The sequence below is a fragment of the Diadema antillarum genome, unplaced genomic scaffold (assembly GCF_040938485.1).
Source record: "Diadema antillarum isolate AM-2024a unplaced genomic scaffold, OU_Dant_1.0 seq00000523_RagTag, whole genome shotgun sequence".
NCBI lineage: Eukaryota > Metazoa > Echinodermata > Echinoidea > Diadematoida > Diadematidae > Diadema > Diadema antillarum.
Window position 1 is genome coordinate 2,723,642 of NW_027271475.1, and position 14,492 is coordinate 2,738,133.

Below are 14,492 nucleotides of genomic sequence, written 5' to 3' on the forward strand. Positions count from 1 at the left end.
TTTTCCTATGCAACCAGACAACATGTATACACATATCCCTGAACTGAGTTTACGCATGCTGAGCAAGCTTGCCCCACCCGCTTGTACGCGAGCGAGCATTTCACGACGATGCTGAGCCCCACCACAATCAAACGGCGACCCGCTCGTACTTTTTATTCTGCTTTACGTGTGCGCCCCGCTGCATCTAGTACGAAGCAGACGACACAAGTACAGCGTGCTTTCCGCACTTTCTGGATTTCGCGGGTTATTTGCAACCCGTAAACGAGCAAAACCGTGTAAATACAGCGCATGCCCTGTATCATGTACGACGTAAGTTTCCGCTTTGTAATCCTGTGGTGCACTCATTCCTTGGGAAATACTTTATATTGGATTGATAACGTAACCTCAAAATTACTTCTCTGAGAAATCTTATTGGAAAGTGCGACCATAGATTACTATCAACGAGCGTTCACCCGCCGTTGCTACCGCTGGTGTTCGTAAGGAAAACACGTCTCTGAAAGTCTCCATCCACCTGTAATGACTTCTGTAAGGTCAAGGTAAGGATAAGTTTTCAAAAATCCCTTAGTAAAACTGATGTCTACCTCTTTTTATCAAACATTATCGTATACTGTCAACTCGGACTTACATGGCGAGCGTTGGTCAAATCTCGCTCGAACATCCTGTCTTTACAGTAAACTGTCGGCTGTTGAGGTCAAGTCTCTATCTTTCGTCTCTTACCGCTCTCGTCGGGAGCAACCTCTAACGTCTCGCTGTTTCGTCAAATAAAAATGTTCGGGGTCTTCATTGATTCAACCTGTTTTTATTCTTATTTTTTTTCAGCTTGCTTGTCTCATAATTATCTAAAACAACTTAACGTAATAACAGTACTTGGTGAACTTTAAGCAATGATTACGTCCCTAAAATTAGCTGCTGGTACTCGAAGTGACTGGTATAAGGATTTGCAGGATTGCTGGTGATGAGTAAAAAATGAAATTCAGTGTGATTTATTTTGATGCAAACAATTGGAAATTTCTCTTGAGAGACCTCTTAAAATAATGATTACAGGTTCGAGGATAATACCCGTCACAAGCTTCTTATGATGAGCACTCACAATTTGTACGTTTTTAAAGTTTCTTCACGCTAGGATTGGTAAGAAATCCACTGCTAATAGAAATCATCTGTACTCTTACATCTATATTTCCTCGCCACGTTTTACACAGCAGCTTAGCTGCATCACAAAGCATGAGAGAAAGAGAGAGAGAGAGAGAGAGAGAGAGAGCAACACAATATGCCGTTGGAATCGCGATGTCTTCAGAACAATTAGTTTATTCACACCGTCACTGATTTTTTTTTTCCAGGAACATCGAGCCGTTTCCAGAATGGTTGCCATAGCAACGTGCTTGTTTTCATCCTGCTGCAATGCGTTTCTTTCCTTTCCTCTCACCTTCATTCATTTCATGTTTTCATTTGGTAAATTGATTTGCATTAATCCCTAATACCGAATCCCCTCTCAATATACGAACATACCATATGATTTTTTTTTTTTATCTCGCGATTATAATTACCTGTGTCACAAATTGATGGGTGATAACAATTAATGCTTTCCTCTCTCTAGAGGTTAATAATGCTCGAATTAAGCCACATCGCAAACAAACATAGTTTTGTTGAGTGATGTGACATGCCTCAATTCAGATTCGAGCACAAATTGCATCGCTAAATGAAATAGTGTCTAACTAGTAACGCGATTTCCTAAAACGATTACGATAGTCGACTTCCACGCGAGCAAACACGCGCCGGCTCGTCTGTACTCCGAGCATTAAGTGATATAGTATGTTTCCATGACAACGGATGTGCTGCGCGGCTTACCTGCCGAGATAGGTTCGTCCATTAACCCGGCAGCTAGCAATTATTTTTTCACAACATTTATCCCACAGTACAGTAGCTCAGTGGAAAATCTATTATTGACGTGTTGGGAGGGAGTGGGGGGGGGGGGGGGTATGATTAATATCTACATGAACGATTTCGATCGCCACTTTCAACGTAATAAACATTTATCACTTCGCTGAAACAGGGCGACGTATAGTCAGAATCTAAAGCTGGATTTACGTCTAATTTCACAAACATGCGCCATTACTTGTTGTTATACATTGTTTTCTGTATTTTTCGTTATTTTTTTTTTCAAACCGGCACAGCAAAGTAGCGACAAGGTCTGCAGCTTCATACAGATTGCTATGTAGCACTTTACCATAACCTTTTCACTGTGGTACTATACAACTAGCCTTCATCCCATACGTTTTTCTTTTACTGATAATGTGCTTCTATCACCATTAAACATGCGGGTATAGTGACAGCTTTTGAGAATTTGGCTAATTAAAGCTTAAGTGGTATTCTGAATTGTCTTTTAAGAACAAAGAGGTAACGAGAAAGGGCGATAACTTTAACGTGTCTGACATAAATCTCAAATGGTATTGCCTGGCATTGTGTGAAACTGACTTTGTTACCAACAGGGAGGTGCCTGTTACCAACCAATGAATGGGCACAGAATTGAAAATGAAGAATTGATTTACACACGCGCGCGCACACATAAACAAAATCAAATACGATACACCGCCGGCGGATTGTTTTCAAAAGTGTTGGTGGTGGGGGGGGGGCACTTCTGGGTTTCATGAGCTAACAAGCAACAACAAAAAAAAAAGGAGGCCTTCAGCGCAGCTTCTGGTGTCATCTTCCTCATTCCACTTCCGGGTTTCTTCAAAGGTTTCTATCTATTTCTTACTAGTGCCACTTACGCACTTCCGGGGTAAAAAAGTGGGGGCCCCAAGTAGTGATACCTTATGTATTCCTTTGTATGGTGCCATTAAAAAAAAAATGGGGGGGGGGGGACCTCCCCCCCCCCTTCCCCCCTTCCGCCGGCCCTGTGATATACTGATTTATCTATGATAAAGTATAAGTCAAATATGTTTTGCAGATGCAATGTTGTTGTTTTTTCCCCTAACAGAACTGTCCTCTTCTGGATACATGAATACGCGAAAAAAAGTAGGGGGTGATGGGAGGGGAAGGGTAGCTGGGAGAGGGAAGGGGAAGAGGGGGAAAAGGTGTGGAACACTAAAACTTACTGATTTCCTATATCAGCGAATTACGTACATTAATGATGTCTGCGTTTCACTCTTCCGATGAGGTGCTCATGAAATTAATGAAGGAGTGTTGAATTGACGTTTTCAGACCGTCTTCTTCTACGTCATGCGGTTTGCCCTCACCCTACCGGAAGCTCGAAGGGATGCCGTGTCGTAAATGAAGTTATTTCAAGTCTGATTTGACGAGAAAGGTATTGACAGAATGCCGTATTAGTCATAGTCCTTCCGTGGACGTGCTCACAATGTCACAATGATGAGTAAGAAGTATATGCAGGACATTTCGGCTCACTTTTAAGTATTGTTTTTATTAGAAATACCTTCAACAGAAGATGTCAACACCCACCCCCCCCCCCCAAAAAAAAAGCAACAATAATTATCTATATAACAGAATAAATCATACATATTGGAATGCATGTAGGCCTACTATGTAGTGTGCATTACATACACGCACACATAAGGGCCTATATGTCATACAGACATACACGATCATAAAGAGATTCATGCATACATACGTACATACCGCCTTGGTCTTGTTCTATCTGACTTTTGTTTCATTTTGAACTTCATATGTTTGCTGAAACAAAAAGAGAGCTAGAACGCACTTACAAGCAAACACACAGAAACACACGAAGCTTGCGATTTTTTCCCCATGTTTTTAAACTTCTTTTATTTTGTTGCATGTGTGTGTTTGTCGTTGTTGTCTTCATTTGTCTTTTCTCGTCTTGTGACGAGACATGAGCTGATAATCATCTCTCAGCTCTTTCCAAGAGAAATATGAGTGTAAAGCATCGTGGCGGAAAATAGCCTTCAGCGGGACGGAGTGCCGTGAGCCAGTGACATTTACCTTGCCATGTATCATACAGACAGTGTAAACACTATCGACGGCTAGGAGTGTTGTGCCATGAATGGGGGTATGATGGGGTGGGGGGGGGGGGGCGCAGTACTACCGGTAGAGGTGGCGGAAGGAAAATGATGATGACAGCGGGTGAGTGATGCTGTGTAATCGTCCACTCCGGAGCATCTAGGGCAGAGATGTGTCGTTCTTCCAGGCTATAATGTATTTGTTTTCGTATAATGTATGATAATGTCATCGATCATATTTTATAAAGTTGGATCGCAAATAACGGGTCGTTAAACTTTGCCTCTTGACAACAACCAGAATTCAGCGACGTGCTTCGAACACCTCGTGTCTATATTATGCATCGCACATGCACACTCAACACATAAATCACTCGCCCTAATTTCTTTGTAGATGGTCATTTTCCTAATGGGTGAGCAACACAATTTAATTGGAGCGAGACCTGGACATTTCAGCAGTTGACTCGGTGTATTAATATTTCCCATCTTATCATTTACGGCAGCAGCAGACAAGTTTGGTAGATTCCAATTTTTGTATGGTAGCTGATCTCGCCAAAGTTTGTATGGCATACTATAGACACTCATCATAATGGTTACGTTTCATCACAATGCATACGGTTTCGAGACGTTTGAAGTTGTGTGAATGTGTGTGTGTGTGTGTGTGTGTTTAAATATATATATATATATATATATATATATATATATATATATTCATTTATTTATTTATCTATATATACATAATATTAATATATTCAAATGTATACGATGGAATCCCATTTTCTTTGCTCATTTTTACATTCATACATATACATTGTGTGTGTATGAGTGCGTGTTTCGTTTTTGTTTTATTTTTATTTGAGGTTTTTTGATGGGGGTGTATACATCTCTTTAATTGGAGTTCTGGGGTCTTTGTTGTTTGTTTTTCTGTTAGACCAATTTAAGAAAAAAAAAACCATCAATATCATTTCATCAGCGAGAACCTGTTAGTGTGTACATGTAGGTAACATCAAGCAATCTTAGTGGTGAGAAAATCATATATCTGATAATCCATTGCTTTAAAGACCCGGTATTGCGAGGGAATCTATTCAATGGGTAGGCTGGCCCGACTCAGATATATTCGGGAATCTCCGTAGCAAACTGTGTATAGCTTTATCACTGATCTCTATGTACTATACACACTACACACACAGCCGAAGAATCACGACTGGAGTTCAACGTTATACCGATGAGCATAGGCTTCGATGCACATTATACACGTGCTTCTTATTCGCTGACGGGCAAATCCAATCACGGTACAAATACCTTGGTTTAGTCTTAGCATTTCAATTGTTATTCTTTTTTTTTTTAAGGAAGAAAATGATTAGTGAATGAAGAGGTCATTATTTTTATTTCCTCTCGTTTGGGACATTCAGTCTACCGTTTTTCTTCTCATAGCCTCAAGAAATCCATCGATGTTTGCAAAATGATGTAAATCGGCAGACGCGATTTCAGGTCGAGGCAATTCTAATGATGTTGCCGTCGTGGAAAAAATTCAAGAGACCAGAAAAAAACAACCAAAAAACATCAACTGACAATAATTACTGTGTATTCATGTATACAAGATTGATTCATTGTGTTGATCGGGTGCCCCGACGATCGCAAACATCGGGCGTTAAACAAAGAGATTTACAAAACTGGATGGCTCCACCTTTTGCCAATAACGACTTAATGTTGACACAAAGTTACAAATCCTCGACGCGTCATCCATTACAGGATTGTACCCCATGACCAAATGTCCAATACATTCATTCCTCTCTCCCCTTACCTCGCGAAGTCCCCAAATATACGTTTCTGTGGTTTGGTTCTGTAGCTATTTCTTATCTATTTGCAATTTATTCATTAGTGTCTCATGTGGTATTAAAGATCAAAACTCTACAATCATTTAGAGCCCTTCGTTCTTCATTGTATTGTATAATTTCTAAATTCTGTGGGAGTTTTCAGAATCTCCTGATTTATTTATCATAATCTACATGATTGTCTTTATAGTAGGCCTGCTATCCCTGATTTCGACAAGATGAATGTTGGTTGCGGCTATAAAATATTTTGGTTTGTCACACGGCGATTAGTCCCGAACATTCGGTAATAATGATTTTAGCTTCACATGAGGCGTTTTCACATCAGCCCGATAAAAATCCAAGCTCGAGATATTTTTCGCGATCGCAAATTAGCGCGCTATTTTATTTCCTATTCACATCAGCCCGAACATTATCAAATAACGCGCTAGTTCGCATTGATTATCCTGCTATTTCGGGAATTTCCCGAGTTCGACTCTAGAAAATGTTTCGATCAATTAGCGCGCTAATTGGTATTCACATTATACGAATGATGCACAGGATAGAGTGCGTTAGTGAAGGTGCGGCGCGCTCGAGAGTATTGACAATGGTGCGACATGCACGAGGCGCAACGCCACGAAATAATCCTGTGCATCATTTGTTTTATAAAATGGGTCGAAAACTAACAGCATTATTCACGTACCTTTGTGGGTCAATACCAGTCAGCTACATGTAGCACTCGCTCAAAAGTCAAGATGTCCGAAGATGTTCGTCCCAAACATTTACGCACGTCGCACTCGGAAATCCCGCACATAAGTACTGTACGTACGTATAAGAGTATACATACGCCACGTGTTATGCACAAGAAAGGCCGCCGGCTGTTGTGGCAGCCCGAACTAGAAGTTGTTTACAGGATTGACAGCGCGTATAGTAGCGCGTGACGCACTTGTAACAACTGATTGAGTGCGCACTGCTAGTGTGAACATTGTGACGTACGTCAGGCCGTGCATTTACTAAGAAATTAATGCACGCACACGTGACTCATTTCAGCGCTTCCAATTGGCTACATTCTTGAACCCATTTTATAATATCAAATAGCGCGCAATTTCGTGATCGGGTTAATTTCCCAAGTCATAAAATAGCGCGCTATTTCGAAACATCGGGCAAATGTGCAAACGCCTATAAATTGGAAGCTTAATTCATAATCATGCAAGCCAACATAGGTGTTATGTGTACCCAGCTGTTTTTGGTTTTTTTTTTTTTTTTAATGGAAGTCCATAATCACAACAGACATTACACAATATCATTTATTATGATATTGACAAAACCAGCAAAGTAACAGCAGAGGAAACATACAGAAAAAAAGTATGTTGACAACAACGGTGTCAGTGTGGATAGTCAATGAAAAGCGGGAGCTTGTACAAAAATGAAATAGAAAAAGGTTACCTGAAAGTAAGCAGCGAATGATCGATGAAGTACACACTATGCGATAAACAAGACAGAAGAAAAGGAGACATTTTGGTTTCTCTTTCATTGCTTTTTTTTTTCAAGGATAGAATTTTCTTCATAAAAACGTAAGTGACACTTTAATGTGATATTATGAGTAGCCACTAAAATTACAAATGTCGATCTCTAATTCGACACCTTAAACCGTTACATTTTGCAGACTTCATGATATGGTGTAGCCAGTTGTATTTGGTGTTATCACAGTTTTATTCCGAGGTAAGATGCACTCGTTCAAGGCCTGGTGTCATGGTTCCCTTTAAAAGTTTCATCTCCCCGATCAGAACGGTGGATCGTTAACGTTGACAGAGTTCAGGCGGTTGCGCAGAGTTTGTTTTTTAACCATCTGCCTTCGCCAAACTCTCCACGTCACGCACAAGCCGAGTGGTGTATACCAAGCGAGCAGATACTGGCAGTAACAAGGAACAGTGACCCTTGGAATTTTCATTTCTCATCAATCAAGGCAAGGGAATGGGTTGATCAAACCCCCATTGGCCGCAAAAGATAAACGTACTGCTTCAATTCGGTCCCTGTTTCAATCGTTAGACCGTCGTCTCGGTCCTCAATTTCCCGTCGCATCACTAAATTGCACCGTTCCTTATCCACACAGCACACATCGGCTTCTATACTGCTGAAAATGGGTCACGCACAATTACTAACACGACTTTGGTCCATATGGTTTGAAGGCTATAGTCGGTATAATGATAAATGCATGGTTAGTTTTCGATTCACTGGACAATTAACCCTATGGTCAAGAAAATTGCATTTAATGATGAAATGCTATTGATAACTCGTCCATGGCATTATTGCCAATATTCACTTATTGACAATCATGACTTCTTGTCGCACACAAGTTCTTTACCAGAAGGCCTATTTACTATAATTGCTCGATTTCGTGCATTCTTCGCTGTGTTAACATTGATTTACAAACTTTGTGCAGCTATAAATAGATTTTCCCTCTCTCTTGAATAATGAAAGATGATGACGTTAGTACTTTTATTTATTATCCATCAGTTTGATTCTTGGTATCACAATTGTGACTGTCAGCTACTGCTGCATTACTCACAATAAATCATTACATCAAAATAGTGAAAACATGCATAGGCCCTACCTAATATCAATAACAGCAATATTTATATTATACAATCACGTAATCATAGTTTGTACACATAATGATAAAATTCATGAAATTTAGAATCATCACCAAATGGAGAGGCTGCATCTTATTGATTCATGTACATTGTTCTCTGTAACAGCTATTTTAACACTGATGAGTTATTTTAGCTATTCATAAACCAGTATTTGTTCAGATTACCACATTTATCTAAGGAAAGAGAGAGTTATTTCTTTTTTAACTATACTGAATGCACACTGTTCTATATAGATTCAAAGGGTAATTCGACATCATGATCTATTTGGCCAAAATAAAGAAAAATCATACGAATGGAATGATGGGGATTTCATCAAAATTGGAACTTGAATAAGAATTTGCAAGTTTAGAAATAACAGTATGCTTCACTACTCAATAGTATTAGTCGCAGCGACGTATCTTCACCATTTTTTCGCATGAAATCCATATCAATTGCGTTTATCTTTTACATAAATTCTTCTTTTTTTTAATCTTGTAAAAACCTATATCAAACGATGATTGTCAGAACGAAACAGCCTGCTGTTGCTGATCACAGACATGCATGGTATTATTTTTTGTATTATATGCAAACTAATGGGGGAGATGCATTAGATGAAGATGATAACTTCTAAACATTATCGTGCAGATTCTACGAACTCGTGTTAAAGTTTGATATTCCATATACTTTTTCATATTGATATCCGAGTTGAAATCTTATCATGAATGTGACCTTGAAAATTTTGTGGAAATTTATTTTAACTTTGGACACTTCAACGTCAAATCAAAACGAAACGAGAACACCTGTAAAATTAATGTGTACAGATATTAGCTGTTTTCTTGAGTTGAACACTATCCTTCTTACATTAAAGGCGGAACATTACATCGTATTCAGAGTGGACGTTACGTCAATAAATCAATTCAATCAAATCAATGGGTTGGTGTCCCCGTTTTCATACCATAGTCATGATGGCGAAATCCCCTCATGTTTTGTTTATTTTATTTTATTTAGTTATTTGTTTATTCTTTATACACAACCTGAAATTCATGCAGATATCGCACACACAGATTATTTTCCCGCCTCCCGTTTCATGATTATACGAGAGTTGACCGGGACATTTTTTTTTCTTTCTTTTCAGAATCTGTTCCAACTTCTGCTCGTGCATTTGCCAATCAACCTGAATTCGTTGAATAACATGTCGGGTCACGCATGTTGGCTGAACACGATGACAAACGTTTGCAAATTACTGGCGTGCCTCGTGAATCGAGACGCCATGCAATCACGGAGCTTGGCGAAATTAAATCGTCTTCAACCCCCCCCCCCCAACCTTTCATCCTGTCTTGCTCTCTTTCGCTCTCTCTCCCTCCTGCACCCCCCCCCCCCTCTCAATCCATCTACGTGCATAAAAATCTCCATCTCTCGCGCAAATCATCCTGTTCTCATCTTCAATTCTTATCAATCCATTTCAACTGATTTCCGTTCATAATGCATCAAGCAAGATCTAAGACGAAAGGATTACACATGAATTAATGAGCAACACGATGAATCCTACTCAGCGCACAATCAAATTTGGTAGAAAATATTTCATGCGTTTAACTACAAAAACGTAAGGGGGAAGGGAACAAAAGTAATCGGCTTACATAATATAGCTTTTAAAAGTACACAGTAATGTATACTGTTATCTCCACTGAAAGGAAGCGTAGCTATAGGTTACGCGAAGTAGCAAATTATTAAGGAGTGTTCATTATTGTGATTTTTCTTCTGTGTATCTGCCCACTTTATGTCGCTCGTCTCTCCATCCCCCTTCTCTTCTCTTCTCTAATACAAGTCATGCTACTCACACCTCTCTTTCTCTACTCTGCTCTATTCCCTGTAAATAAATGATGGCTACGTGATCATGATCACTTTCCTTTTAAATACACTTCTTGATCACACGTGCTAATATAGCAGCGTAATACAATGATGGTTACATTTCAAAATAATCATAGACATTGATATCGATGTCATACAGAACATGTATTTTCCGGGGAGGCAGTGTTTTAAACATGCATACACTGCAAAAAGTCCGGTGTTAAATAGTGAACACCGAGCTGGTCTTAAATTTTCGGTGCTCATTTATGGTGTTAAATTAACACCTCCGGGTGTCATTTCCAAATATAAAACTGTTTTTTGAAGAGTTTCTTAGTAACTGCACTTGTTGATTTTTAATTTAAACAAGACGATCAAGAATTTTACATTAAAATACTAGATTTTTGAAAAAATGTGAAAATAAATTTACACCACAATAACACCAGCTGGTGTGGTCTCTTATTGAAGCTGGACGGGTGTTAAACCATTGATATTAACACCAACTTTAATATCAAATCAACACCATGTGGTGTCATTTTTGAATTAACAAAAGTACAGTGTCAAAATAACACCAGGTACAGCGTGAAATTAACACCACGAAGTGTCAGGTGAACACTTTTCAACACCATCACAGTGCATTTTCTACACCTGTGGGTGTGGTCCCCTATTGAAGTTTGATCGGTGTTAGATTTAACACCCATGGTGTTAAATCTAACACCGATGTTTTTACAGTGTAATTACTTGTTCCTTTTACAATGGTTTTTAGTTTTTAGGCGGTTGTACACTATAGTCTGCCGAACGTAATATAACTTTGAAAAATCGTGATAGTTTTCGGATTTTCTCCTTCAAGGAAGGTTATACATGTATAATAAAATTACATATTTTGAATTTACATTTTATTTTCATTGTTAAACTGCCACCGACAAGACTTCATCATATAGTCTCTCTATATAGAGCCTAGGGCCTATAATCAAAAGTCTTTCCAGTGGTATAAGAATGTGTAGTTAGAATCATGTGTATGTAGGGACCTACTATACGGGTCGCCACAAGTCTGAAAGGCTTGTAGGAGCTGAATCATGTTGTGTGTGTCATCGGACAACGTGTTGCACTTTGGAATCATGTAGGGATCCGCCTTTACTTGCTGATTTGCGAAGACTGATTCCTCTGTCTCGTAGCAACAATCAGTTTAGAAATCTTTCCTCCGCAGAACCTCAAATGCTCACACCTGATTTGATTTATTTTGCTGATGCCATAGAATCCAAAGAAAGTAAAAGAACAAGAAAATAATGTATTTCGTGTGATCGGACCCTCATTTAGGAAATAACATAGAAACTTTGGCATTCATTTTCAGTTTGTTTTATTTCTCCACTTGTAAATGAAATTGATTGTGACAGATCACGAACAAACGGTCTCATCAAAACATAAATAAGAGTGTTTAAAGAGTACTTAAATGAATAGTACATGCAAGAACATACATAATCGTGTTTTAAGGTATACGGCAGAGGAGACCGCTTACTATTAACTGCAATTTGCTTAACTGGGATAACGGCCACAGGGGGATAAACCTTGTAATAATTTGTTTCTCTTGGCTGAAGGAGCGAAACACCGATATATAACATTATGTTTATGTACTATACTACAATACTTTGTCTTACTGTTTATCTTCCGTAGATATGGATCTATCTCTGACTATCGATATAAAAAATGCGTATCTCTTCTCTGTGACTTCCTCCCCCTTCTCTGCTCCACTCTTTCAATTTCTCCTTCCCAATCTCTTTCATCCCCTCCCTATCATACACACACACACACACACACACACACACACACATACACACACACACACACACATACACACGCACACACACACGCACACGTTCCTTCGCTTTCCCTCGCTCTTTTGATCTCGGGGTAACAACCATCCACACAATACCATCCGCGATCCACACACCAACTGGCGACACCGTGACCCCAATCAAAAGGTGCGAGGAACGGCCCGGCGCCGCCGATATATCTGTTCCACTGTAGGATATTATTCACCTCCTCGCTGGCTTTAAGTGTCTCGTGTAAACTGTCAGCGTTGTGCCCTGAGGTCTGATCCATTTCAATTTCACTCCAGCGTGCGGCTTCTGAATTCACTCCGTATACGTGCATCGGTGCAAAAAGTGCATTCCACTTGGTGATTTATGCACTCAGGGTTCCACATAATTACGCTCTGACGAAATTCGTCTTCTCTTACTCCACCAGTAAATGCTCTCCCTAATCCGTCTTTCTATTTACCCAACCCTCCTTTACGTTTTTCTTTAGAGGAATCTTAGTCCGCAGTCACCATTCTCCTGTCCTCCTGTTCTTCTTCTTCTTCTCCTCCTCTTTTTAGTTTTTCTTTGTGTGTGCGTGTGTGTGTGTGTGTTTTCGAGTGCATATGCTTGTGTGTGTGTGTGTGTGTGTGTGTGTGTCCTCTTATTCTTTCTGTTCCAACATGATTTCTTTCGCTCAATTGCATTCATCACAGTCTACGTCTACTGATATACTATTCCACATTTGTCCTCTTCCACTTTTTTTTTGCTGTATATCATTTCCCTTTCTCTTCCTCTAGACCAGTCCTCCTCCTCTTCTCTTTCCTTTTCCTCTTCTTCATCCTGCTTCATGTTTTTCTTCCTTCATTCCTTCATTCATTCCTCCATTCCTTCGTGTCCTGCTCCTCCTATAATCTTCATTCCTTGACGTTTGCATCCATATCCTCCCTTCCTATAAACAAGTCGTTTCATCTCGGGTGATGTCCTCGTGGTGATTCGTTTTCATCCCCCCTCCGCCCATCTTACCACCTTCCATCTCGGCACGTTAATACCCCGAATCTTGCTTCGCAATCCACTCAAGGCGAAGGCGATTCTCATGTATAAAACTCACATGCTCATCTCATCTTCACATTCATCCTACTCACAGACTTCACCTGTTAAATCCATCCTTTCTGCCCCCCCCCCCCCCGTTTACCCGCATGAATTTCACTGTAGCAAGCCTATAGTGCTCAACATGGTTCTCGTGCTATATCACTACTAGTTACTCTGGACACAATGTTCCCTTCCTTGAAAGTGGCCATCATTTTCATTTTGCCAGTATTTTCTCATCATAAATCTCGTATAAAATAATCTCGTCAACGCCATCTTGATCATTCATGTATACGATATGTCATTTCGCTTTCCTCGCTATTGTACGCACTGTTCTTAACTCGGCTTCTTTAAGGTTCTATGGTCATTATTTCCTCGGCGGCAGGGCATTTACCTGTGTTATGTTCACACACACTCAACGCACACGCACACGTGTATGTGCACGCACAGACACACACACATACACACTTAAGAAAAAAAAGTAATCAATTAAGCTTACGCATGTCGTGCTACCCACGCAGCAATAAAAATACGATCTATATAATCCACCGGCGGAAATTACGTGTTTTGCACGTAGTTACAGCGTCGGCTATCACTATAGAATTTCATCATTATGCGTTGCATTTATATACTGTTATTCTCTTGATTCTATGTTATTCTATACACATGCAGTCGATCATGGAACACAATCGAGTAAAGATTGTAGGGCACTGAACCCCCTAATCGCTTAATCGCCTATTCACACTCGTCTATTAAAACATGGATGCCGTTGGAAATTTACTCGACTGCGCTCAAGTAAACTTTAAGTGGAAATGGGAAAATCAGACAAACGGTTAACTACAAGTTGCAATGTAATCAGTCAGAAACAGTGGTGAGAAAGTTATTGAATTTGAAGCTTAAAATGTTTTCGCGGTGCTATTGTTGGCATGTTTAACACTCCATAAAGTACTATGTGCAAAATGACGTCACTCCTATGACAACATTTTGCAGATAGTATACTAATTTCACTCTGTGATATGTAACAAGATTTTTTAACAAATAATTATTACGTCACAAAGCAATTCTGACATCGCACACTGCATGCGTCGTACCGACACTCTAAAATGTAACAATTTCTAAAAAAACAAAACAAAAACAAAATCAAAAGTGACGTCACAAAACAATTTTGACATTGCGCGCTGCTCGTACCTTCAGTCTGTGAAGTGTATCAATTTCTTGTAAATTGTGACGTCATAAAGCAATTTTAACATTGCGCATTGCTTCGTACCGTCACTCTGTGAAATGTAACCTTTTTGAACAAAACAATTTATTTTAACGTCACAAAGCAGCCTGACATCGTGCGCTGCTTAC

At 39.6% G+C, this 14,492-nt stretch overlaps 1 protein-coding gene across 1 annotated transcript in view; it reads left to right on the forward strand.

The window, feature by feature from the left end:
* Positions 1 to 464: 464 nt before the first annotated feature.
* The window catches only part of LOC139734387 (uncharacterized), a 120,846-nt gene continuing 106,818 nt past the window's right edge, over positions 465 to 14,492 (forward strand). Inside the window, exon 1 of the mRNA XM_071645176.1 lies at positions 465 to 536. Within this exon, the coding sequence (XP_071501277.1) occupies positions 517 to 536 (20 nt within the window). The 5' untranslated portion in view covers positions 465 to 516. The remainder of the gene's footprint in view (positions 537 to 14,492) is intronic.